The sequence below is a fragment of the Chlamydotis macqueenii genome, chromosome 1 (genome assembly GCF_036417535.1).
Source record: "Chlamydotis macqueenii isolate bChlMac1 chromosome 1, bChlMac1.mat, whole genome shotgun sequence".
NCBI lineage: Eukaryota > Metazoa > Chordata > Aves > Otidiformes > Otididae > Chlamydotis > Chlamydotis macqueenii.
The window spans coordinates 150,692,425-150,720,330 of record NC_141556.1 but is presented as its reverse complement, the minus strand read 5'-3'; the positions used below and the strand labels follow the sequence as shown (position 1 = coordinate 150,720,330).

The 27,906-nt window shown below is 38.6% G+C and overlaps 1 protein-coding gene across 5 annotated transcripts; it reads left to right on the top strand.

The window, feature by feature from the left end:
• Positions 1 to 1,448: 1,448 nt before the first annotated feature.
• On the top strand, positions 1,449 to 27,906 carry UPF3A (UPF3A regulator of nonsense mediated mRNA decay). Of its 5 annotated transcripts, XM_086770000.1 has the most exons (11): positions 1,673 to 1,698; positions 2,923 to 3,152; positions 3,785 to 3,891; positions 12,061 to 12,167; positions 14,242 to 14,340; positions 14,435 to 14,545; positions 17,694 to 17,749; positions 17,841 to 17,999; positions 19,757 to 19,917; positions 23,254 to 23,548; positions 26,422 to 27,906. In XM_086770000.1, exons 2-11 carry the CDS (start codon positions 3,009 to 3,011, stop codon positions 26,593 to 26,595), a joined length of 1,413 nt encoding a protein of 470 aa, XP_086626126.1. In that variant the 5' UTR covers positions 1,673 to 1,698; positions 2,923 to 3,008; the 3' UTR covers positions 26,596 to 27,906. The 5 variants fall into 5 exon arrangements, with proteins under 5 accessions (XP_086626149.1, XP_086626143.1, XP_086626136.1 ...); XM_086770023.1 differs by lacking the exon at positions 2,923 to 3,152 and having other exon boundaries at positions 1,449 to 1,698; XM_086770017.1 differs by lacking the exon at positions 2,923 to 3,152 and having other exon boundaries at positions 1,471 to 1,698; positions 23,254 to 23,328.

The window sequence follows — 27,906 nt, the reverse complement described above, 5'->3', positions numbered from 1 at the left end:
AGGTTTGAAAACCCACAAGGTATTTTTGCTGCAAATGGCTCCAACAGTTGTTTTCCAGGTACTAATGCCTAAAAGATTTGAAGAGGAATAACACATTTCAGAGTTTCCTCAGCCAATGCCACCTGCTTTTATTATTCTGCATCAAATACTGTATTTCCTTTATGTTCTGGACAGCTGTTTGAGGACTGACAATGCAGCAGCATCTGAAGATTGGCACTGACCCTGTGTATTCTGTTTAAATTGCAGGCATTTTTGCTCATTCTGTCTAGTTTCAGTAGCTCCAGACGCATCCATTGCTATACTCATGACATGCGCCCTTACTTCAGAGTTTGCTGTGCCTCTGCTACCAAGCCTGGGAGAGGCGGTCCTAGACATCCCAACTCACCTAGGAATTTCAAGAAACTTTTTGTATCTAGGCATTGCAAAATTCATTGATTGCAATTCAGGAGTGAATAATCCTTGATCTGATTGATGAGTCAGTAGTTACTTCCACGCCAGCCACCTGGAAGACCAGTTTCCCTTGAGGGGGTCTCAATACAGGGACACCTTGCAGGTGGAAGACAGTTCTGAAGCTATATTGCTACATACCTCACCCATTCTTGTTCTTATTCCACTCATTATTGGCGACCTCCCCAGTGATTTCCCACTGCCAGAGACTGAACTGCAGCACTGACTCTACAATCATTCATACTTTCTTGTTTGATACATTAAGATAAATCAGATGCCAAACCAGTGTTTGACAAAAGCTGTTGGGGCTGATGCAGAAGACCACAGGGTGGGAAGCTCTGTAGGAGCAAAAGCAGCACCTGAAATTCGGGGAGCCAGTCAAAAAGGCAGGGAGACATCAGCCAGAAAAATCCTCCAGCCTGCTGCACAGCCTGGCAGCTGATGCTGGTGGTGCATCGCCTGGCTGCAAGGCACTGCTTTTTGGACAGAAACTCCCCGCAGGCACAAGACTGGTGAGCTGATCCAACTGATAAGCAATGGCCTTTCTTCCACTTTCCCGCCCTGTTTTCTTCCCCAGGACCTGGCTAGCTTTGAGGCCTTGCATCCCTAGACACGGGGTGACGCATCTCCGACGTGGCTGTCGCCATCTTGTTGTGTGAGGCTGGGGCAAGGCCAGGGCTGAAGGAGGCTGCAGCCAGGGCTACCAAGCACCCGTGGGTCTAGGTCGGGGCCACGAGATGAGGAAAATGGACAAATTTATCTCTCCTCCCCTCCCCAAGAGCAGAGGTGAGGCCCTGGGGACTGGAAGTGGGTCTGAAATCGCCTCTACCCGCCATCAGGAACGGGAATGCAGATGGCGGCGGCCTCAACCCCTGAGGGGACGGGGCGGAGGAGCCCCACGCGCCTTCCCAGCGAACTCTCGCGAGATTCCGCCCGGCCGCCGGCCAGTTCTCGCGAGATCTGCACCTCGCTGCGGGCAGCGGCGGCGGCGGCGGCGGTGCCGGTGCCGGTATCTCCATGCGTTCGGAGCGGGAGGCCGGGCCGGGGCTGATGCGGGGCGGCGGCCGCGAGAGGTGGCCCATGGACATCCCGCTGCGGCGGGAGTCGCCGCGCCGCGACCCGGACGCTCCACCGAACCCGCCGCCGCCGCCGTCGTCGCCGCCGCCGCCTTCCCCGCTGCCACCGCCGCCGCTGTTGCTTCACCCGGCGCCGGGTAAACAGCGAGAGGAGAAAAAAACGGCTCTGAGCAAAGTGAGGGGGCGCGAGCGCAGCTCCCGGGGAGGGGGGGGCACGCGTGGGGGAGGCGAGGTGGGGAGGGGGGGTGCGTGGGGGAGGCGAGGCGGGGAGGGGGGGTGCGTGGGGGAGGCGAGGCGGGGAGGGTCGGAGAGCCAGGGCAAGTTGGCGGTGAGGAGCAGGTAGGCCCCGTTCAACAGGCCGAGCCTAATTTCGAGGGGGGGCGGGGGGCGGCTGTGGTGTTTAAATGGGTGTCCCCTCCTCTGCAGAGCCAGGGTGTTGATTCACTCCGGTGCTTTGAGATCCCCAGCAGCAGCAGCGCGGCGAATTTGCGTGCCTTTTTGCCTTTCGTTCTTCAGAAATGAGGATGGGCTGTTGCTGTGGCAAAGCAGCTCCTGCAAGGACAAGAGCACTTCTCTCTCCATGGCTTTATTTGAGCACTTTTCAAAGAATACTCTTAGAGTACTGTGGGGTTTGATTTATTCCCCTTTTCTAAATTGGGAAACTGAAGCACTGAAAATCACCGTAACTTTAAGTCAAGTTAAATTCAGATATTGTCAAGAAATAGAAGTAGATTGTCTGGAGCTTGATGGGCATTTTACTGTGTGCTAGCATCATTCTATCCCAAAGGTTTCCATCTGGTTTCCCAGCCTTTATTCTTGGCCAGTTTACCTGAGTGTGGTGGGTTGACTTTGGGTGGCTGCCAAACCCCCTGCCAGCTGCTGGCTGTCTCCTTCCTCAGCAGGTCGGGGCAGAAAATAAGACGAAAAAACTCATGGGTTAAGGTAAAGACAGGGAGATCACTTACAGGTTGCTATCAGTGGCAAAACAGATGCAACTTGGAGAAAATTAATTTACCTTATTGTTAATTTTAAAAGTTAGAGTAAACTGGTGAGAAACAAAGATTAAAACTAAAACAGCTTTCCACCTCTGGCCCCTTTCCCTCCCAGGCTCTACCTTCCCTGCCCACAGGCAGTGCAGGGGGATGGTGAATGGGGAATGGGAGTTGCAGACAGGACATAACAGCTCCTGTCTGCTGTTCCATCCTCCTTGCACTCTTCCCCTGCTCCAGTGTGGGGGTCCCTGCCATGGGATACAGTCCTTCAGGAACTGCTTCAGCAGGGATCCTTCCCACAGGCTGCAGTTGCTCGTGAACTGCTGCAGCGTGGATCTTCTCCACTGGCTGCAGTCCTTCAGGATAAACCTGCTCCAGTCTGGGCTCCTCTCTTCATGAACCCACAGGCATTGCCAGGAGCCTGCTCCAGCGTGGGCTTCCCACAGGTCACAGCCTCTTTCAGGCATCTGCCTGCCCAGGTGTGGGGTCCTCCATGGGCTGCAGGTGGATCTCTGCTTCTCCATGGACCTCCATGGGCTGCAGGAGGACAGCCGGCCTCACCATGGTCTGCACCACGGGCTGCAGGGGAATCTGCTCCGACAGCACCTGGAGCACCTCCTTCTTCACTGACCTTGGGGTCTGCAGGGCTGTTTCTCACACTTTTTTCCCCTCGCCCCTCAATCTCACTCACTGCTGCAAAATCTTTTTTGTCCTTTCTTAAATAAGTTTTCCCTGAGGTGCCACCATCATGGCTGAGAGGCTCCCTGTGCCCTGCCGTGGGTCAGCTGGAGTCGGCTGTGTCCGGCATGGGGCAGCCCCGGCCTCTCCTGACAGAGGCCATTCTGCAGCCCCCCACCGCCAATAATTGGACATGTAAATCTAATACACAAAGATACTGTTGTAATAAAAGACTTAAAAGTTAATTTAAATCATTTTAAAAAGTGATACTGTAAAAATTTTGTGTAGTCAATATCTTTTTTTGTTGTTGTTGTTTCTTAACATCTTTTGTTATTGGCTAAATTGCAATGGTTCTGAAGCTGTCATCAGAATATTTCAGTTCCCCTACAATTTTACAATGTTAGCAGAAAAAGAGATAGGGAAATTGTTCCATCTGTCAGCAAGTCTAAGAAGATAAATCACTGAGTGGCTAGTGTTCCAGTTGAAGTTCCAATTTGAGGAAAAGCTTTTAAAAAGGAGTAAAATTATTTGTTTAGTCTCTTTCTACAGTATTTAGATCAAAGATAAATCTCCATTTTCTTTTATATGCAGGTAGTTATTCGACGGCTTCCTCCTTGTCTAACTAAGGAGCAACTGGAGGAACAGCTACATCCTTTACCTGCCCATGATTATTTTGAGTTTTGCACTGCTGATCCCAGGTGAGGATGAGCTGTTTGTGCAGATTTTCAGGTGCTTAAAACCTAATTAAGGTATTTGGGACATACCAAATAGCGTATTTTTTCCATGAAGCCCTTTTTGTTAATTTTGTTAGTTACTTAAAATATTAGTGACAAACTGTATACTGGTACAGAGACAATGCATTCCTGCTCTTTTCTTTTACACTGGTGATTTTAAAACAAAATTTTTGTTTATAAATAGGGCATAATTTTATTTGAAATCCTTATTTTTTTTTAACTTTCATTGGTAAAATGCAACAGACTGTTTACCAGCTGTGGGAAAGAGTCACCCTGGGGCAAATATCACAGAAGTTTTTTCATGAGCACCATTTGAGCTTAGTTTCTTTGTTTGCTTACATGTTTTTGTATTTATTTCATACAGTTTTTCACATAATCCAGTTTTATTCATTTTTGTCTCCTTCAAAGCAAAAAAAAATGATTTAAAATAAATCAGAATTGCTAGTATATTTATATACTTTACTCAGTATCACAGTGGTAAAATACAATTCCCTTTCAAACAAAACAATTTTCAGAAGAGAAGGAAATTAACCACTAAAATAAACAAAATACCCTGTATGCTACATCTGCATGTGTTCTGAAAAATGAAAATATGAGATCCATCTAGCCTATCTTAGTTCATGATGAATCACCCTCCGCAGACATCAGATTCTCTGCATTGACTACACAGGGATCCTGGATGTTTATTTCTGACCAACTTTTAAAGTTAGGGGTGACCCCACGCGGAGCAGATAGCTTTTCCTTTGTAAGGCATTGTTTGTAGCCAAATTGCACATGGAATAGTCTAATTCCTGGGCTGATTTTATTTGAAAGGATGCCGTCACTTCTTGCCACCACTGTGTTGTTACCTGGTTGACTCTTGCAATATAGGTTCTCTCAGAGTCAGTTCCACGATCAGAAAGAAACAAATGTCTGTTTAACAAAACTTTATGGCAATTGCTTGACCCAGCACATATGTTCAGAAAAAAAATAGTAGGGGCTTCAGCTTTTCTGGTAGAACCACAAAGGACATGAAGTTAGGAGAGAGGAGTATTTAGTCTGAGTGAAAAATCTTTGTAGTTGCTTGCATTTCTCTTCTGAACCTCATCTGTATCTCCAAATGGGTCTCTTTAAGGCTTCTTCCCAGCAGTTCATTTGATAAGGGGAAAATATCAAAAGCAAACCAAAAATTATCTGAAGAAGAATCTTTGGCCTCAGTGTGTTTAGCTGCACAAATGTCAGGAAACAGTTAAAAAATTACAGTTTTAATATTCCAGAGCAATTGTTTGCATAAGAATTTAGGAAGTCAGCCATTTTAGAAAAGAGAAGGCACTGGCAACAGTTGTACATATCAAGTTTCACTTTCCCTACTTTTCTGTGGTGAAATTTGGAGTACCCAAAAATCTTACTGTTCACTCATTTAATTGCATCCATGTCAGGTTACTGATGAAAGATAGTGTGGGGTTTTTGCCATTCTGTGTTACTTGTCACGTACTTTCATATAGCTAGGGACATACGTATATATAAAAATTTGTTAGATCTGACACAGTAGTTGATTCTGGTAGAGGGATGAGCATGTACTTAAAACACTTTAAAAGTTCATTTGCCTTCAAGAGCAGATCTTGGTTATGAAAATAACAAAAAGTCTGAAGAAAATAAAGGTATGTTTCTTATATTGTTTTGCCACTAGGCTTCAAGATGTAGCAAGCAAAGAATACACATTTTAAAACCTTTTTTTTGCACAGTGCAGTCTCTGATATGTATTACTTGGATCGTCAGTGTTCTTGAGTCCTGTGTATGAGCCTTGTAATAAAATAATGATCTGGGAGAAAAATATTCTCTTCCTCCTGAGTTTTGCATTCATGTTCTCTTCTGCCTTCACAGATTTAAACTCTCTAGAAAAAAGTGCTTTCATATAAATTTGAATTTTTCAGCATGAACTGTTTCATATTTGCTTTTTTTTTGCCTTCATCTTGCTTCTTAAAAATTACACTTTCATACAAAAGATGTATTTTTTCAGAAGGGGTTTATCTTTACAAGATTTGGATGGCTTCAACTTTCATCAAACTATGCAGTTTAAATGGGAATTTAGCTGCAGTTCCACAGGGTATTGGCTTGACTTATTATTTGTCCTCTGACTGGTCCAGGATCACCTTGCCCCCTTTGCCCAAATGCTGACACATGCCCATGTACACGTGTTTATGATTTAACTCTTTACATGTTCACACACTCTAGAATATAAACTTTCGGAAATTGTAAGTCAGAGGCAAGATGAATACAATGAGTCTTGGTCTCCTTTGATCCCGCGGAGAACTCTCTTCTGAGTATAAAGCATTGTGTTGCAGTAATCTCTCATGCTATGAATAGTTCACAAAATTGCAGAAAAATCTCTGTGGATGTGTCTTCCTGCCATTCCAGCTAACAGAAAGAGCTACAGGACAAGGTGGGCGTGTTCTTTCTACAGTGCCCTTGTCTTTCACTGATTAGCTTTTTTTCTAGATCGTGTGCTATGTGCACAGTGGCAACCAATCCAGAGAATTCAGTGATAATAAAAACATGGGAAGATTAAAAGCAAATTTAATGTTACCTAACAAAATTTGGAGAAGCTACTTAATGAAGAGGATCTGTTTATTGGGGAGAGAAAGGGACATAAAGATGTTTTGATGCAGAAGCAGACAAATTTGCCTTAAGAGCAGTAACATATCAACTTAACCACATCCTGTGTGACTAGATAACAAAAGTTTCTAAGAACTCATTCAGATTTCTGTGGAGTACAGACTTTTTTTTTCATATAACACTCCATTAAGCCATAGAACTTACCAGAAATTGATGCCAGAAATTATGGAGGTTGAAAATGGTTCAGGAACAGTTAGACAAGTACTTACTTAGGTGAATAGTTATCTAAGAAAGCCTATTAAACACAAGGATACAAGTTCTGTATGACGAAGTCCCTAGGCTGCAAGTAGCTGAAATTATATACTAGGTGAAGTGTCAGTGTATAGTTTCTCCTTTTTAATAAACTTCCTTTAAGCATCCTGTACTAGTTGCTGTCAGAGGTCTAGAGAGGTCTGACTCTAGCTATATTTCTACATTTTTTTTTCCAATGTCATCTTGCCCTAGAAGACCAAACGATACACATATCAACTCCAGTTTCTCTGTTTTTCTAGTGTAAAGGTTATCTTTACGTTTACAATGTCTTCTTATAGGCAAACTATAAAACTTTATAATTTCATTTGATTAAGTAATGTCATTAATGTATAACACTTCTTCAATTACATGTTTCAGTAAAATCATTTCAGAAAACGCATTGTGTTTCGTTCATTTTTTCAGATTCATCTGATTCACTGCATTATATTTATTCTCTCTTATACATTGACATCAAAATACAAACAAAACACTGTTTCTGTGACTGATTCTGTGTTCTTTTGGGATGCTTGTTGGATAGACACACTATCTATAGCTGATAATAAAGACTGCCTTCCTGACAGTTTATCTTGTTCTCAGACTCCAAATAGGAACTGTTTTTTTCTTCCAGATACTTTTTTTACTCTGCATGTAAATGTTACTGAGTCTTCTAAAACTTGAGTCAAGCGATTGAGCTCTGGCCCTGCAAGATTTGGGTCATCCCTCAGGACTGGCACTGAATGCTGAGTGCTAGGGCTCGTCAATAGTGTTGTGAGGTTATAAAAGTAAAGGGATCTGAACAGGAGCTTTGCTTATATGAAAGCCAGTCAAATAGTCAATGCCATGCCATATATCGCAGACTGTGATTAAGCGTCTTGCAAACAGCACTTCTCCTTTGCCCTTCATAACTTCTTCCCAACATTTTGCTCAGGATTATTGTAGGCAAATAGCATTGGTGCTGTAGAATGGTGGTACGCACCCAGGAGCTGCAGCTCTGAAAGGGCAGCGCCTTTAGAGCTTCAACAGAACCACCACTACCATGGTCTGGGTGGAATGAGTGACAGTCTTGGCATCACAACTGCATAGTCTTTCTGCTTCTCCACTGCTTGGCAAGTTGTCCTCCTTTATATCTGTAAAAAGGAAAGCTAAGTTAATTTAAAATTATGCCATTTGCATCTGCTGTGTGAATGCCCACAGAAGGTGAGAGACAATAGGATGAAGGCCAGTTGAGGAATGATATTGTAGATGATGAGTTATCCATTTGATCTGAAATTATGTGATACATGAATGATGGAGGAGTTTATTTAACACTCTAAAATTTAGATGTAGCCATCTATATATTTAAATTTATATACTTGTAAGTATATATGATTTTATATATACACACACCCCATGACCGATAAGTTGGTAAGTAATTTTACTAAGATATGATGTCTGTTTTTATAGTTTACATATTGCTGTTTATATTGTAGATAACTATTTAAAATTGCTTTCCTGTATACCAGTCTTTCACACAATTGTGTTAAAAGATACTTTGTAGAAGAAGTAAAGTATTAGAACAGGTTTCTTATTAAAATTGCTATAAAAGCAAGGGTTTAAAGAGATGATAGACTAACTAATATAGAAACACATGTAAGATGGAATACTCTTGCATACACAGCAGAAAACAAAGAAACTGAAGAAATGTGTATAGTCAGACTCATCTGTGTTATAGAGATTACTGTAAGTGATATCCCAGAGATGCCAACATATGTGCAGTGCATCTGTCCAAAACGCGATATGGATGGAAAGCAGCATTCTAGACAGCAAACATATGGCAAAATAGAAACAGCTGTCTGATTATAAAATTAACCGTGCAACCTCAAAACTAAATTTCAAATCCCAGATGAAATCTATGCTGGTAGATAACTTGAAAAAAGGAGGAGGCACGTGGAGTTCAGTGGCCCTTCTGTAGGACTCAGCTGGAAGGCAAAATCCTCAAGAGCAAAAGCTGTATTTTATCCATAACTGCTGAATATAAAGTACAAAAGTAGAGCAGGACTGTTTCTTCCTAGGAGAGGGCAGTAGCCAGAGTGCCTGTGGCCCTGTGAAACCCCATGCATTCTTTGCTGCACTATCACACTGGTGAGTTTTCAGCGGAGGGAATCCAGGGTGGGTGGAGCTGTGGGAGCTGCAAGTGGAGGTCAGGTGTCTGAAACCCAGCATAAGAGACAGTGTTTCATGTGCTGGGCAGTGCTAAGCGCTTCTCGTTTGCTATGTTCAGTTAGCTTCCTGTTTAGAGTGAATTTTGTGCACTGCACACTTCAGTGGGTAAAAAGCCCAAGATGGGGGTCTGAAACACCTGGCAATCAGGCTTTTATACACTAAGCAGTCTGACATCTAACTTCCTCGTATGTTTCTTGTATGAGAACCATCTCTTTATTTGTAGAAGCTGTAATTGCTAAGCATTGCCATAGCTGTGTTTCTGCAGGCTTCTACCCTGATAGCAACAACAATGGATGGACAATTACATTTTTTTTGTGCTATTGTGCACATCAATATCCTACTGTGCACAAGCATACTTTTATGTTTTTATATGTTGCTGCTGATGTGAATGAAGTTCTTGAAGTTGTTAATAATCTATAGCAACAACACTGGATCCCTTATTTGCAAGGTAAATTCTAAATCTGTTTTCCAGAGTCCCGTTTATACATTTCAGACTCAGTTTTTTCTTACTAATGAATACTTAATAACCATATCAAATGTTTCTCTGTTTCGAAGGATACTCATTCTGATAAGCCTAAGCTGAAAATGTGAAAAATACTGTATTGTGTACCAGTTTATGTGCCCAAGCAGAAGGTTCTAAGTTACTGCAGGAAAAAAAAAAATCCAACTATATGATGAAGCTGTTTGCTATGCACTGAGACAGAGAAGAAGTACCAGGGTAATGTAGTGGTTGGGACATTACAGTGTCCCAGTCTTTGATTGATGGAAAGTTTTAGTATTTTACAAAAACCAAAGATGGACAAAACACTGAAATAGTTTAGACTGGGAACTGAAACTCATTTTATCAGTCTCAGATAATAATAACTGGCCTGAAAAACAGTATTCCCTCAAGATTCCTGTTTTTGTCTTGTGAATCTTCAGCACTTCAAGTCTATAATCATACTAGTCTCTAATATCAGGCCTCATTTAATTTAAACATCAAAGAACATGAAACATAAGAATAGTCCTGTTATCATGGCAGAGAAGGAAGTTTACTTCTTCCTGGTGCCACCAGTTATCAAAGAGACTTCTTCACTATTCCAGCTATTAGGCAGCACAGAGACACTTCTTGTCTCTGCACAGCTATAGATTACCACAATAAAATTTCCTCCTTTACATACACTTGTAGGCCTTTTTTAAAGATATTTTTAACTGTAGGTAATTATGAAAAGTGTTACATTTCATCTTTTTTTTTTTTTTTTTTTCTTTGAAACCAATGAGAAGGAAGCTGGCTTGTTTCATCTGCTTTGCACCTTGGTGGTAACTCCACGGCCACCCTCGAGATACCTTGTATTGCATGCGCAGACAGGAGGTTTGCAGACCTGATCACAGAGGACTCTTCAGGGTTTGCAGAGCACCGTGACAAAACATAGCCCCGTGTCACCATGCTCATTTGGTCAAGGTGTCTAGAGGTTGCTTGCAAGCGATGCATAGCTGTGTGACATCTGTATAGGCTGTGGCAGATGAGGGAGCGTGCCATGGCTGTAGCATCTTCCAGCACTACTGCGTATCAGCAGCATAGCCCTGGCCATGCTCTAGCAGGCATTTTTGTGGTTACCTGCTTATGGTTCACTCAATGCTATTCCCGTCCTAGAATATCAAAATATAGTGAGTATATATGTATGAAATAGCTCTTCCTTAAAGTTAGAAGGTTTATCCTCTGCGTGCTGTAGAAACACTCTGTAGCTGGTATCTGCAAAACATCTAAATGAAAAAAAAAAGCCCTCTAGTTTTTTGTTGAACATTTCTCCTGGCTACAATATCAAACACAAATTTGGTGTGTTTACAAAATCATTGGTTAGTTATTGACAGCGCTGCTCTTTATGGTCACCTTCTAACGCCCAAAGTGCTAGATGGATGCACATTTGAAAAATAAAAAAATTACTTGGTTTGTAGTAACTGTGTTGCTTTGAGCTGCCACATGTGTGGATCCTGTGATCCAACCCATGTTTTTGCTTTCTCATTGTGAAGTCTGATTCTGAAATAGCTATGGAATTGAAATGCAATTCCAACTTGTCTGTGTTTATTGTCTCCTGCTCCTGAAGACAGGCCATGTGTGGCAATAGTATTGTGCACACAGGTATTTTAAAGTTACGGGCTTGTGTTCAGATATGTTCCAAAAGCTGGTGTAATACGTAGCCTTCACTGAAGGCAGTTTAAGGCAAACTGGTTTATGTCACAGTTGCAGGGGTTTAGAGCATGTACATGTCATGACTCGCAGTAACTTAGCTGATGGGTGGTAGTTCATTAAATTACCTCAGCTTCATTGGGGTTGGTGGTGTGCCAACCCAGAGGCTTTTATCAGGCACATTAAACATTTACCCTTGGAGTGGGATCTATGCCAATAAATTCTTGAAGAATCAGAATTATTTTAGGTAAGTACCCACTCTTTCTTTCACTAGAAATGCTTTGGATTTTCACGGTAATTGTTCTTCACAACTAGGCATTGCATATATATTCATACATATGTATGTCAGACTGAGTTTATTTATTTCTATATAATTCAATAGATTATCTTGCCAATTATTAGGTTATTTAATATTTCTTAAAGGTGGAAATCTCTTTAAATTCAGTGACAGCTTGGCAACTGCCCTTTCATTAGGAGCTTTTACTTACCTTTTCCTGTTTCAGTGACAGAAGACTTTCTTAGCATGCCTAAGAAGTTCCTCAAAAGCACTGCTGTTATTCATATCTAAATCATGAAATATTATACTTAAAGCTTTGATCTTGCACAATGGAAGTGTATGCTCTGCAATTTAGGGAGACAAAACAAAGTAGAAATATTTGTCTCAGTTCAGAATAAATTTCACAGTTGCACCTAGGAACTCAGTTGTTTAGTTACTTTTTGTCATATATATTTAGATAAGAATAAATACTTCGATATGCATGTTGAAGGTAGCCATTTCTCAAAGATGAGAACTGCAGTGTGATCCTTCTAGTTTTACTTTTTTCCTAGTCCTGAACAGAATAGTAAATAACAGAAAATAAAATTGTTTCTTGTTGCAGCCTTTATCCTCATCTCTACTCAAGAGCATACATTAACTTTAGAAATCCTGAGGACATCCTTCTTTTTAGAGATCGCTTTGATGGCTATGTCTTCATTGATAATAAAGGTTGGACATTTTGTAAGATATTAAATGTGTACATATACCATTTTAGGATGGTAATTTATTTCCTTTTTTGCTAATTATGCCAGTTTTTTTGCTCAGTATGCAGTTAATTACATAAAAATGCATTAAAATCTACCACTTAACAGATAATGAAGTGCAAAATATATTTGTCCCTGCAGTCTTGCTTGTCTGTGTGGTGTGCATGCTTTACCTGCATTCTTGTACCTTAAGCAAGACACTTCTCAAGAATCTATTAAGATAATTATCTTATGCAGGCTTCACAATTCATCACAACAGTAACTGAACACATGGCAAGCATGAATCATTACCTCTTCAGTGTGTTTCTCTGAGATAAAAGTAGTGCCACTTACTCCCATTTCGAAAAAGCAAGACGAAAACTTGTCTTCATTTTGGTTGCCCAGTTTGAGACATGTACAGCTTGACCTTTTGGAGCATTTGTAGGCGTCTTGAATTGAGTTCCAAGAAAAAGGATGACTATTGGTTTCCATCTTTAAAATCTTCAGTCTGCAAAAGTTTGGCCGACAGTAAAGAAAAACTCTGTAATGTAGGTGTGGATAAATCCAGGTCTCCTACAGTAGTGTGAAACTGCTATAGCCAAGAAAGGGTGCTTTCCCTTCAGCAGTTCCTTTCCTCATTCACTCATACCTTCTATAAAAAAAAAATGAATAGGTTGTATAAACCAGACATAGATTGGTGGGTTTCTTGTATAGACATCATCTATTCTGGACACTCAATGTTGTGGATGTCCTGTGAAAAGTAGTCCTGCCCTCTCTTACTGGGGACTGAATCTCTAAAGAAGCTTTCTGTCAAACTAACAAATTCCTCTTCAGCGTTTCCTACCTCAGATTTTACAGGCTTCTAACTTAATCTGATTTGGATGGGTTTTCGCAGAGATGGAGAACACCACAATCCTCACAGATTTCAAATCTGCTGTAAAGTATGAGGCAGGAATAGCTCCTAACCAACAGATGCCACAATTTTCTTATGTGCGTGTTCTTTCTTGCCATCTTATCAGAAAAAGCTGGGTGTTTTAGATGAAAAACTACAAAGAAAGTATTTTTATGATTCTGCCTAGACTTCACTTTGTCTAAACAAAGCACGTTCTTCAGTGTTATGCTGGACCGAAGCCAGAATATTCTGTACATTGCAAAACTGAACTTGGACACAGCTGGCCAGTTTGGCATGATTGTTTCTGCAAATAAGAGTACAAGTTTTGATGGAAGGTGCCCTCTGGTGAGGCTTGTGATGGCATTGCATTTATGAGGCTAAAATTAAAATAAGGATTACCAAGTTCAATAAGGTTAACAAATATTCTAGCAGATTTAAGCAGAGTTTTCAGTGGACTTGAGCAAAGTGCAATCTTGAACCTGCTGAAAGTGAAAACCAGGTAGATTTCAATAGCTGCACACAGTTCTGACTCCAGTCCAAAGAAGAATCCAGTACGTAAGGCAGAATTCAAAACAAAGGATCCATGCCAGTAAATACAGGCAAGAAGTTGCATAGTCTATCAGAAAGAGAAAAAAAGAAGTTTCACACAATTCTACATGCAGAGTTTTACAGTTTTGATTCTGAAAGAAGATGATGTGTTATATTACTGCATATTACTCAGCATTAAATTATTCCTTTTTTTTTGGCAACAAAACTTTAGAGAAGCAACTCAGTTGTTTCAAATTCATTTCCCAGTAGTACTTAATTCACTTGTCAGGGTGTGAATTTTTCTGATCAATGAATATCTGTGAAGAATTAAAAGGGAATTATAAATGATAATGCAAGAATTTTATTGTGCGAGAGTGTCTTCATTTTGACAGTCTTTGTAGCATGTCCAAAAATATTTAATGTTTATATATATAATTAAAATAGAAAGGTATTTTGTTTTGAATCTAAAATACTACTACATGTAATTTTTCATTAGAAATTTAGGATGGAGTTGTAGAAACATTCACCTTTGATTTCAAGTAAGACTGTCCAACACAAATTTCAAGAGTTTTGAACATCTTACTTGAATATAAGGAATGTTTCTTCCCCCTCAAAAAATTAAGCATTGATATCTTTTAAGGTTTGGAGTATCCTGCAGTGGTTGAATTTGCTCCATTCCAGAAGATTTCAAAAAAGAAGCTGAAGAAGAAAGATGCCAAAGCCGGGAGCATTGAAGATGGTAAACATTTTCTTAGTGTCACAGTGGAAAACAGATTCCATTTCTGTCATGCATTGCAAAGTAGTAACATAATTCAAAAATTTTTTCTTCACAGATCCAGAATATAGGAAATTTTTAGAGAGTTATTGTGCTGATGAAGAGAAAATCTGTGCCAATCCTGAGATTCTTTTGGGAGAGATTGAGGCCAAAACAAGGGAACTCATTGGTCTGTTTTCTGCATTTTTTTCTTCTTATTAAGAGTAGTAAATATTTTTATATTGTTATGATATTATCTGCAAGAGCTGACCTGTGCAGTCTAACAGAGAATGAGATTATCACAGTGAGATTTTTGTTACCCAGCCAAGTAGTAACAGGGAACACTCTGCCTATTCTTTTCAGTCTTTATGCATGGAATCGCTTGACTTCACTGGAAGTTTTGCATGCACATTGGCTTCAGAAATAGGTCCTTAGTACTTCTGAATACTTACAGATGTATTAAAAGGTGGAAGATCTATTTTTTAAAGTTAAAATAGTTGAATACTTAACAATTGATCCCTGATTTTAGCTTTTATTAAGAAACATGAAATTATTTCTCTTTGTTTTCATGGTCAAGATTCTGCAAAAGCTTTGAAAGCAAGGCAACACTTGGTTTTCTGTATGCATGCAGCATGAGTTGCACAGTCTCTTGGGGAATCTTTAGTAAGACCAGTGTTGAAACCTTAAATGCCAATAATGCAGAGTTTTTTAATGACATGGAATGTTCATGTGCTGTATCTCCAAGTGGCAACGTGCAGAACACTTATTCTTTCCCTAGATGTGACAATCAAATCCGAAAAAAGAAAATGCCCTTTGCTATTATTTCTTTACAATATAGAAGTAGACACCTCTCTTCATTAATGCTGTTTGTCTGTTTGTGCCTGCCTGTGACAAGCATTTCTACAGAATGGCATTAATTACTCTTGATATGCATAAATTAATAGTTGACTGTCGAGATTTGGAAATTAAACAATTTAAAGAAAATGTAAATGTTAGAAGTGTGGACTTTTAGAGAATTCTGTTACCAATAAAACTTGTTTGTTGCTTTTCTAGATAGGGAAGTTCCCCAGCAATTTTTATTTACCCCAAATCTTTCCTAGTATTTCACAGCATAATAAAAGCAGTCAAAATTTTCTAAGAATGTTTACAATTTCAAGAAAGATTTGTTAACTTTAAAATATTCTATCACTGAAAATTATTAGTCTTGAGAATTGCAGATTTCAGAGTAACAATGTTGGCTGAAGGCAGCTTTACATTAGGAGTTTTAATGTTTTTTTCTATTAAATCACAGGAAATCAAATTAGTTGCAATATTTTTTCAGCTATTCAAAACTTCTATCAATGCAAAACCAATAGCTTGTGTATAGCAAAATTATGTAAGGGTTTAGTCGCATGTCCAGTTTCAAAGGTGTTACTCCTACTGAAGTCAAGGAAAGACATGCCCAGGACTTTGTTGGAAGAACTGGGCCTCACATTCTCAGCATTTCCCCAGGTAGTGTTACCGCAAACCAACATGTTTTATGCATCACGTCAGATGTGTTAGCTCATCAGTTTCAGTCTGAGAGAGAGATATAAAACAGATTTTCTCTGTAACAAGATGAAGGTAAGCCCATTCTTCTGGCTTGTTTGTAGAGAGCAAGATAAAATATAAAACTTATGGTCTTCATTTTGTAATGTTTTTATTTTAAAATTTCATAAACATTTTAAGAAAAACCTCTTAGATTTTTATTTGCAATAAGGTCCATAAATAAGATGGGTAAGATTAAAGTTTGACAAACTTTCTGGTTTGCCCTCCTCTTTTGATAGTACTCCTCACATTGCCTCTCTTCCTTGAACTCAGTTATAATTTCTGATTAAACCTCTTACACCACAGGTTTAGTCATGACTAGGGTTGAGTTCTGGACTTCCATTGCAGCTTATCCCTTCCCCAGAGTCTCCAGTTACAATTTGTGGCCACTTTCAGCATGTCAAAGTGCCCAGAGGTGGACATTGCTCAGACAGAGTAACTTACAGGAGCTGGAGAAAAAGTCGGAGCTGCAGATCTGAGGGACTGGTAGGGAGGGTTCTGGGGACCTAAAATATGTCAAAAGAAAGGAGGAGGGATAAGAGGGAGAGAGGCGGGTAGCATGGGAAATGTAGGGATACAGGGAGGAAGATTTCAAATCAACAATCTTTTTGGTTGTTGCTTTTGACCGGTGATATTTGCTAAAAATAAATACTGAATCTTATCAAGCCTTCCCATTCATAACTGTATAACAATGTTTTATCATTAACAAATGGGTTGCTAGCAGGATATTTAGACTTCCAAGACAAAAACATTCAACTGTTTTTGGAATATGAATTGTGTCTAGATTTAAGCTATGCCGCTTTAAATTTAATGAATATTTTTTTTTCTTTTATTGTTTCTTCTAAATCCTGTCATGCATTCCAATAGTGGAATTTCTTCTGGCTTGACAGAGAGGCCTATAAATAATTGTAAATTCTTTCTAGTAGTAAATATTTTCTGTAACTCTATCCTGGGACATCTAGGACTGACAGAATTTGTTGCAACTACTCACAGCTATAGGTATATGAAGTTTGAATTCGGTACTGACAGTCAAGAATGCTATACATTATATAGAAATTGATTATGGTCTCCCAAGTTTTTGTAGAATTTGGAGATGTTTCAGGCAGGTGGCTTAGGCTAGATTTCAGACTGTGGAGACAGCTCTGTAACATAAGAATGGGTGTGTGATCCAGTAGGTGAGGCACTTTGTTATTTGAGAAACCAGAGTTTTATTGAATCTGATGATATTTTGCTGTGTAACCTGGGACAAAGCACTTATCTCTTACTCATCTCATTTTCCCATGGAGAGGTGAATTCTAAATGGTAGTTAAATTGAAATGTTATAAGAGAATGAATATGTTTCTTTCATTATGTACTTTGAAGTCTGGGATTGAAAAATGCTATGTGAGATGGCAATAACGTCATGTTTTGATGTACAAAATTAAAATGTAGGAATAGATTCTGAACACATTTCTTTCCTTTTTGGTGAATAACCATTTGATGAGCAAGAGAAAAAAGCCATTCTCTGAAGTGAAAAGATAGGATTTTAATTAAACATTAAATAATCATGCAGCGTGTCTCTGTTGCTTCTAACTTGAACAGCAAAATAAGCAACAAAGTTTTTCTAAAACAAAATTATGGGAATGCCTTCAAAAATATGTAAAATGAATAGGTTTATTAATTATTTATCTCCCTTGCAGATGAAGTTAGAAAAAAGGAGTTAGTACTAAAATAAAAAAATAAGTACATATTTTAGGAGTTGAACACTATATCACAAATTTTTTGTGTTTTAGCTAGAAGAACAACACCCCTTTTGGAATATATTAAAAATAGAAAATTAGAAAAGCAGGTACGTTCAGATTTTTGCCTGAAGTTCAACATTTATGTTTCACGTGGTTTTCCGTTGGACAATTTACAATTAATCATTTTGAACTCTTCAGAGAATACGAGAAGAGAAAAGAGAAGAACGAAGGCGGAGAGAACTGGAGAAGAAACGTCTGCGGGAGGAAGAGAAAAGGAAGCGCAGAGAGGAAGAAAGACGTAAAAGAAAAGAAGTGGAGAAGCAAAAGAAGATTTCTGAAAAAGAAATAAGAATCAAGGTACCTTAATGAAAAAAACCTATTCTTCTGCTGAAGTTACACAGAAGCTCCTTTGGTACCTCACTTAAAGCTGTTCATGCAATATACTACAGAACAGTGTGGAGATACCAAACCAGTGTTGGCTTTAGGGGGAAGTAATGTAGGACTTTGACTAAGGTAGCATTGTTGAAAAGTGTTACCTTAGGTACAATGATGGGCTAATGCAGTTAAGACAGGTGACTCAGGTGTCTTTATACAACACTGCCCCATTCTATGCCAATTTAACCTGACAGAACCAAATTATTCTGTGCTAACATGTTGGAAGATGGTTGCAAATGTGGCTTTAACACTTTCTGTCATGTGAATCTTCATCTAATCATACGTGTGGAGAGTTTTTTGTGTTTATGCTCAGAACTGATTTATTTTAATAGTACGCTTTAACCAAGTTATAAGAAAGTTGCTGATTTCAGGATGTGCTGCCTTATGACATGCTGAATGCATGTGCTTTTAGTGACTTTAATTAGGGACATGTGTTTTGTGCTATTAAGTCTGGACATTTAAAACCTTATTTGTATAAGATGACATCGATAAAAAATTATTAATCCGAACTAAATTTTGTGGTATTAGAAATATTTTATAGGCTGTTTTGAAGAGGCAAGTTGGTATAAGAGTCTGTAGCTTAACACAAGGGTACACAAATTCACTCCAGATCTTGTGAGGAGAAGCCACAGAGCTGTGTACTTCTTTCCTCTCCTTTGCTTCCTGGACAACAGTTGCCTTGACTTGGATGTATAAAAAAAAGTAAGTTCTGAAGCTGAATTACAGATTGTTCATATTTGGGCATAAAGAGAAACATTCTAGAACTTCAGGAAAAGACAGACTTATTCTTTAAAATATATTACCCAAAATTGGTTGTCCAAAAGACCCCAGCATTTATTAACTATCAGTGGCAATGTCACTTTGAAAGCTAGTTCTGTCTCCAAAAGAAAAGGATATTACCTGAGAGAAACATTATAGAAATTTTAAATATTGAAGAAGAGAAACTTGTGCTTATTTCAGAAAAAAAAATGGTGGAATGAAAAGACTCATGAGATGTGCTGCTTATTCTTGAAATGTTAGAGAAAGAGTTTGAGGCAGTTAGTCCTCCTATAAAGATCATGCCTGTAATGCTAGACACTGCTCAATCCCTGTGTGAATTATTTGTTGTGAAAGGAACAGACTTCTCAGAATCTTGATCTCCAAGGTGAAAATGCAATGTGCTCTCTTCTTCTAACAGCATATTTTTTTCTCCGTCTGTATTTCTGTCAGGGTGTATTTATACTAAGCACCTACTTCTATATGCCAGTCTGTCCCAAGTAATTAATGTGCCACACGTTTTATATATGATATTTCGTGGAGTGAAGTATTAATCATGCTGTTTTATCTTGGAGGTTCTGCTTTTTATTTTATTGGCAATAACATTGAGCTCTCTTATATCATTTCTAAGAAACAGTAGACCATAATATTATCTTTATATATAAAACTTACAAGGTAAGTGCTTTCTCCAGTATTCTCAGCATATTTAAAAGTGTGCAGTTGAGTGCCTGCTAATGACTGTCACTCCTTAGCAAGAGTAAAATGCCCTCTTTAAATAACTTTTAACATTTTATACTTTGTAAGATATATTCCTAGCATTTAAATGGTTAAATAGGTTTTTAATATATTTAATACATTGTTAAAATGTCTGTTGCAACAGAAGAGAATAATTTTACATCATAATATAAACAACTATTTCTTAGCTTCTTAAGAAGCCTGAAAAAGGAGATGAGGTGGCCAGTGAAAAGCACAAAGAAAAAGGTGAAGAAGCTGACATTGAAGAAAACAAATGGGATAAATCACCTGGATCTGGGAGTATAAAATCCAAATCATTGGAAGGTTCACTAAAAGAACTTAAGGAAAAGTAAGTAATATTTATCTTTTAGGCTCCAACTTAGATCCTAAATGTTGTCATATGAGGGCTTTAATGTGATATAAGTGGTGTGTTGGCTGGGTGTTTTGTTAGCAAGGAACTGATTTCATTCTGTTTGTGAACAAATCTCTCACTGTCCTTTTTGTAAAAGGTGTTTGGTAACAGCTTACTGACTTAATAGCAGTATTAGTGAATGCAGTTTGTTATTTGTTCAATGATTTGAAATCACAAAGTGGAAGAATTTCTTTGTGAAAAGTCATTCAGAGTTTCACTGTTATTTTACCTGCTCTCTATCAAGAGCTCAGGTAAGGCCCTCCTTCCGATGTCAAAGACTAAATTGGCTAGGATGCCTTACTTTTCCATCACACTTTCTTCATTTGTGCTGCACTAAACAGATACATTTGTTTGATAAATAGGACAATGGCAAAATAGTTACGGTGTGAATGACCGCCTTATGACAGATATGTGCAGAAGGCTGTCTCTGTCTTCCACTGCCTCTTGTGTTGCATATATAATAGTAGGAACATGAGGGATAGCCCAGTTATGTAACTACTGTAGCCTAGAATTGTCTTACAAATGTTTTCAGCAGCTGGTTCTCTCTCATCCTTTGGCATGTATGCCCCACTGCAAGCAGGATTCACCCATAACGTATGTAAGATACATCCCTAAGAATATTATGCTGCTGAGATAAATAATACTTTGTTCTCCAGTAGAGTTTTTCAGCCAAGCTCTCAAAAAGTTCTTTGCTAAATGACAAGCTGAATCTGAGATGTCATTTGTATGTGCAACTTATACATATGAATAAACTTGAGCATTTAAATTGTTTACATAAGGTATTATATACAAAGTGTTAGAGGAAGATTTGGATTGTGCTCTAGGAGCCTCGCAATCTACTTCCCTGTTCTGAGTAGTTTAAATTTTACCTTTGTCTACTTAGGTTCTTGACTTTTATGAAAAGTATGCAGGAGCTGCAAAGGTTTTCCTAATGGCACATAGAAAAATAAAGAAACTTTGAACACTGGAAAATAAAACCACTGAATTTGCTAATTGAAGAAACGGTTCACCAGTGGTATCCTACATGTATTATTCATCTCAGTCTCTAACTGAGGACTTCGAACACGGGCTCAGTGTTTCAGTATGTTAAGTATGTCCTGAAAGATGCTGAAAACTTCAATTTCCTGTTCTCTAATGGAAATTGAAAATATTCAGCACTTCTTTTTTTTATATTCCTCAACAAAGGAAACACAGAACAGGGTCAACAGAAACACTTGCAAGGGCAAGTCAGTTGTTTGCTAATAAGGCTTTCTATGTATTAAGCTTTTGGTGGTGCCATGTAACATTTTAAATATTGATCTTGTAAGCTTAATAAGGCATTAATGTAGATTTTCCAGGTGTGAAACAGAATCCTTTTGGCTGTGCAGGTACAGTAAGTGTCACCTTGTCTTTCTAAGTGCTCATCTCATCATGATTATTACTGGGGGTGATAAGGTAGCAAGCTATGAGCTATTTCAGCTGCATTGAGAATTAAAGTTTTAACTACTTTGTCACTGACCAAAAATCAGTTATAAACTGTAGCTTCGAACTGTACATGCAGGAGACTGAATCACGTGTTGGAAAACCGTGTTATAAGGCTCAGTAGCAATAGCTTTCTACCACAAGTGAAGACCTCAGTAAGTCCCTGAGTGCACATGGTCACATATGGTTTTGAAACTATACCAAACAGAAGTATGCTTCTATTCCCTTTACTTCCATTTGTTTCTACTTTCTTTTTGCTGGCTGTGTAACTTTCTCTTCTACTTTCACTTTGTAATTACATTATTGCCTGTCCCACCATTTCCACTCTTGCTTGCCTGTGACTGTGACTGAATTTTAGAAAGCTCCTTCAATCTCTCTTGAACTGGATTTTGTATCCCTCTCTCCAGCCTACCTCCAGGCACATCCATTCCTTCCTCACCCACAGCAACAGGCAGGGGAAGAGACAGGTACTAGGCAATGCTACAGCAGCAGATCTAGATATGTCTATCTGATTTTTTTTTTGGAAGATCATGATGCAAAACCTTGCTAGGACCTGGAGTTAGTGTCTAGAATAGTGTATTAAACCTGAAATAAAACAACTTATAGCCACATAACCCTTGAGAACTGACAGAGTATTTTATATCTGTGTGTCTATGCTACAGGTACAGTATCTCTGTAATTGTGATTCAGGTGTCTGTGATAGCTGGGATGTTGCTTCTGCTTGGTGAACATGTGTTATGCTGACACAAACAGTCTTGCAAAATGCTGAACAATTTACCTGTCATTCAGGTTTTGTTGCTGACTTCCAGCTCTCCCTGCAATGGGGCCCCTGTCTTGGCAGCCCCACCAATATACAAATTCATGGCAGAGGCCATGAAAACAGTTCTGGGTTTTTTTTTTTTTTTTTTTTTTTAAAGGGTGATGTAGAAAGATACATTTTTATTCATATTAACCAATTCTAAATGTGAAGCATATCACTATTTGATCACTACACCATTAGAAAATCTCCATCCTCTCTGATTCTGTCTGCTGATTCCCAAAATGTGAGCAGACTGTCAAAAACAACTTTACTGTTTCAATTTAAAGTATTTATACATATGAAATATATAAAAAGAAGCTACTGGTATTTGCTCCTTTTAAAGTTCAATCTATTCTGTAATCTTTCTTCATTATTTGCAGTTTTTGTTTATGAGAGAAGGACCCGCTTGCTGAACAGGAACAATGAAGTGAATTGTATCAGGCAGGCAGCAAAATGTTGCAAACTAACAGTCTTTGTAATATGAACCCCTTGCAACGTAGCGGAAGTTAAGCATTATGTTGTGGTAAGGTAATGCTTTTTCACCCAAGTAAAATATGCAAAGGTAGGCTAAATTACTTGGAGACATAATAAACAAAACCCTGAAACATAAGTATTCATTTTCACAAGTCCTTTCCATAAGTTGCAATGTCAGTGATTATTTTTTTGTTAAATAAAGTCATAACACTTTACAATTTGATAGATGATACCTGCACAATTCCTTCAGGCCTTGAATGTTCCCATTCAGGGAGATCACATACATGCATGCTTGCAAAGCTTTGCCTGCTATTTTGAACTGAATGCATAGTCAAGGGCCAGACATACATGGATAAAGCATTCAGCAAAATTGCACATAACCCCTTTTTAACAAGAAAAAAACAGCCTTGCCATACAACTGATCTAAATACTATTGAAGCCTAAAGAAGGCTTTGTGTTGTGTCCTTCAGCAGCTTTTTAAAATTTTTTTTTTTACTGTTAATTGCTTGGATTTTTTCTCTTTTTATACATACTCATAGGTCACAAAATGATAGTGACAAAGAGCAAAGAGATTTGGAGAGAAGATTTCGAGAAAAAGAACCTGAAAGACAAAGGTATCGATTGGATGATGGCAGAAAGCATAGAGCTCACTATGAGTTTGACAAGTTTGTGAGAAGGAATGAAGAAGAGCTGAAATGGGGGAAAGGATACAACCAAGACAGAGGAAAGAAAGGGAACTACAACTACAGCTTCACTGTGGAGGCAGTAGACAAACTGGGTAAAGAGGACAAGTGTGATGACATGGTATCCAAAAAGGAGCGCATAAGAAATAAGGTTCTTTTATTCATTTAGGATAATCTTTCATTAGTTAAAAATGCTTCAAGATCACAGGTTTTACTTTTGCAAATTCAGCATAAAGATGCTTTTTCCAAAAAAAGCACTTCTTTGTTTCATTTTCAGTAAAACGCAGACTTCTTTTCATTGTTATCAGAGGACAACAGCAGTTAAAATAAGTTAAGATCACAGGTCTGTGCTCATTCATATTTACAATATCTATAAGACTTTCTGTCTTCCTTTCAACCCTAGCATTTTTAGAACGCTATTCTTGGAAGCCTTGTATTTTATGAGTGTGTTAAAAATTGTTATACTTCTGATGTGTAGTGAAATTTAAAAACTCTGGCGTACTAGTCTTTTAAAAATGTACTTCCATTAGCCAGCTCATAAAGTAATTATATTATGGATTGGCCAGACGTTGCTCAGTAGAGGAAATAAAGGACTTCAATAAATAGCCAATACAGACACTGCTATATTTCGGGTGTGTGAACATGCAAATTCTTCAGTATTACATCCCCGCCAGTACAAAAAAACTGTCATTTGGTTAGGACAAATTATCATCAATGGTCATTGTCAGGGAAAGAGCAGGTGCAAAACCAGTGCAAGCAGGGCCTGTAGCACGGTGTGTAGAAGAGCCGTCTGTCTCCCAGAGACATGGGCATCATTTTTCTCAGACAGTCTGATTTCATGGGTGTGCTAGGGTCTTTTCAGGAGGTGGCTCTCCTTGTCACCCTCATTCTCTCTTCCTTCTGATCCTTCATTTTCCACAAAAGATGACCAGAACATGATTTTGCGTAATTTATTCTGCATGTGAAACTAAATTTATTCTGCATGTGAAACTCTTCTTTCAAACCCAGTGACTGTGAGCGGGCTAAGGCTGCCGAGGAGTAGATTGGTGACGTGCAGGGTGAGTCTGTGTCCAGGTGGACTCACTCTGCGTATCAAGTCAGTCACCTTGTGCAAACACAGAAAGCCTGGTGTGCCCTGCTTGTTGTTTATGCAAAGGCCAGCTGCGCAGTTTGAGTGAGATTTATCTGCATAAACACATTCACCACTTTCCACATACAGCAGCGGCTCAAGCTGTAGGACAGTCAGAAGAACGGCCAGTTCAGAAACAGGAAGATGGGAAAAGCAATTTTCCTCATGCTTGGCACGCTGCTCTTGAAGCCTGGCAAAATAATCTGCAAACTTGGAACTGGATGGTGGGTTTTAGGGGGCTTTTGTCAAGCCTTTAGAAGCCACCTCCTTTTTATTTCTTCCCATTACAGTTCTGGTAGTTCACTGAGTCTCTTGATTCATCCACAGTTCAAGTTCTAGGTTTGTTCCCTAAACAAAATAAGCTATATCAGTAAAGTTTTTTTGCAGCGTGGTGTCTTTTTTCCTTAGAGTATTTATCACATAGGTAAGAGTTTAGGGCTGAGTTTTCCAGCTTACCTATAGAATTAACAATGCCAGCCCAAGTTTTTAGGCAGAGATTGAGCATCTTTGTGAAGTTCGTAAGAATTAATTAGAAAATGGGAAATTTCCAGTATAAGTAACAGTTATCCTAACTTTCATGCAAACTGCAAGGTGCATAAACTTTCCAATGGGCACTGCTTGTCCGAGGACCGAGGTTTATGCAGCTGTTTGTGCTGTAGAAAGATGTATGTTACACATTTCCTACCACATTACAAAGCAGTAACTAGGATAATCTAGTTGTATGGCCCGATAGTGAATATTGATATCTGGTTTGAAGATGGAGAATAAAGTGAAGTAAAAGACAAAGTTGAAGCAAGAAGAAAGAAAAAGGGGAATCACATGTTGGGAGCAAGAAAAATAGAATGTAAGACTAGAAGACTAGAATGACTTGGCATTATAAAGAGAGATGGAAATTGATATAGTTTAATGTAGGACAATTTCAGGCTGTTAAATTTTGTTTGCTACACTTAGCACAAGACTTTGATCAAAAAGCTCTGGTTTTGGTGAACGTGTTGCTTCGCAACATTAAAAACTGGTATTTGTGAGAGTAGAATACTCTTAGTAGGAAAAGACTTCTTAAGCAGAGTTTCTAAGCAGTATGTTTTATTATTGAGATTTCAAGAATAAAAAGTGCTCTCAAGAGCTGTGGAACATCATTTGCAAGTTTGAGGTGTCTTTTCTGTGTAAACTGGCTCCTTCTTCCGTTTTCCAGGGATCAAATCAGCGTGTGTATGATTGGGTCACTCACAAAGCCTGCACATGTTCAAATTGTCTCTTGTTTATTTTCAGTGGGTGAATTCTTCTGCTCTCATACTCAGTACGGAAGGCATGATAAAGCAGAGCAATAACTATGCAATTTTATTTTGCTATGTGTAATTAAAATGGGCATTCCGTGTTTAAATTGTGGTAGTGTTGACCTGAAGTGGCACTGCACAGATATCAATTGGCAAAGTTCAGCTGAGGATAATTTTCTAGCTGTTACTTGCTAAACTGTTCTCTGGTTTGTTTTTTCTTTTTATGCTTATATTTAATATTTGTCATCTATCTGCTGAGTTGGAAGTGTACAGGCTGTTGTTCTTCCCAGTTGATGGTAGTGAAGATAGCAAGATTAGCAACATTTTTCAGAGTTTTACCTGTAATACTGTGTTTGATAAGTGTCTGCTGTATTTCTTCTTGTTTACGTCAAATGTATCATAGGGTCTTTAATTTTTCAGCTTGCTTTATTTATTCAAAATATTTGGCTCCCAAGAATAGTGTTATAAACAAGACAGATGTTAATACTCAATTTTCATTACACTCCAGTTTTTTTCCTTGGTCTTATGCAACGTAAAGTGATTTAACAAAAAATCAACATTCATCACTTTAAAATCCCACATGGGTTTCTCAGAGTGTTAACCACATCTCTTTCCTCCTAGGATCGCCCAGCCATGCAGTTGTACCAGCCAGGAGCTCGCATTCGAACACATACGGGATCTGCAAGTAAAACCTATGACTGCAGTGGGAAATCCTTTGAAGATGCTCTTGATAAAAAGTATGAGGCAGATAATTCAGCTGGAGGTGGTTCTGAGAAGAGCGAAGAGGCAGAATGAATCAAACTGGAGGAAAGACTTGTGAAAAGGGATGAACTTAAGAGTCAACATAATCACAAAAAATCCATAGGGCTGTTTCACAACTCCACAGATGATTGCACCAACAAAATTATAATAGCTCTGCCTCTTACTTTCTGTAAAATAAAGGGAAGAGTGACTGGAGGCATATAAAGTATCTTACAGCAAAGGAATATTCTTGCTTTTTTACAAAAAGCAGAGCAAACACTGTTTGCCTAATTTAAAAGCAGTTTAATATTTTGTTAGATTTACCTTGAACTAGAAAACCTCTAATAGTTTTAAAGGAGTATTTATATAAGACTTTTCAGGAGCTATTTCGCCTTTTCAAGTCTAAAGAAATTAAATGTAAATTTACATCTGTTTGAAATCTGAGACACTTTAAATGTGTTTGGTGCGTGACACGAGGGTCACAGGACCCCTTCCTGCAAACGGCAGCGGCAGGGGCTGCCGCAGGGAGTTGCGGTCGGACTCGGTGGAACTGGCCCCGGGAGGAAGCTCTGGAGCCAGTAGTGTTTGCAGGAGGGGAGGCCCACAGTTTGCACAGTTGTGAGAAATGTCCGTTGGTATCTGTACCTCATTGTGTTTACATTGTTTTCCAATTAACTATAGTGTCAGCTAAGTGTTAGTAAAGCTACAAGTATGTTGTTAGAGAGTTTGTCGTTTTCTGAGCCACTTTTGCCTTTTTTGTTTTCATGGATTCTTGTGCTTGAAACAGAAGAAAGCTAACACGAACCTCAGCACTTAAACAATATATCTGGTTTTAATAAATTAGCTGTTTTTTATGGTTTTGACACTGACTTAAAAAAAAGAAGTGGTTGTACAGTGATGACTTTTTATATGGTAAAGTTTCATATAAGTTGCAGTTGCAGGATTTGGAAAATGTATGATACATGAATGTTCTGCAATTCTAATTGTTAAAAAAATAAACACACATGAATGTCAACTACCATTTTGTAAGACCTAGGCCAAATTCTACCTTCTGAGGCAGGCACATATATATATATGTGTATGTGTATATATCTATCTTCCATTGGTTTCCATGATAGCTGTGTGTTTACGAGAGGGCAGAACACGCTCATTTGTCTTTCATGGCTGAAAATTTCTCGGTTATTTGAAACAGACCTGCTTTGTCATTGAAGTTAAATAGTAAGATATTAATTTATTTTTACATCCTCTTTGAACATTTTATTATTAAGCATAACATCTAATTGTTCTAGACTGAAAAAATATTTATTGTATTTTCCCAGATATTAAGCATTAAATTGAATAAAAGCAAAAAGATTTTGACTATGA

Excerpts from the sequence above, each read along its gene's own strand:
- UPF3A (XM_086770023.1), top strand. The coding sequence starts at position 1,465 with ATGCGTTCGGAGCGGGAGGCCGGGCCGGGGCTGATGCGGGGCGGCGGC. Across the intron at positions 14,341-14,434 it reads AGCCGGGAGCATTGAAGATG|ATCCAGAATATAGGAAATTT; the intron begins GTAAACATTTTC and ends TTTTCTTCACAG. Across the intron at positions 18,000-19,756 it reads AAAAAGAAATAAGAATCAAG|CTTCTTAAGAAGCCTGAAAA; the intron begins GTACCTTAATGA and ends ACTATTTCTTAG.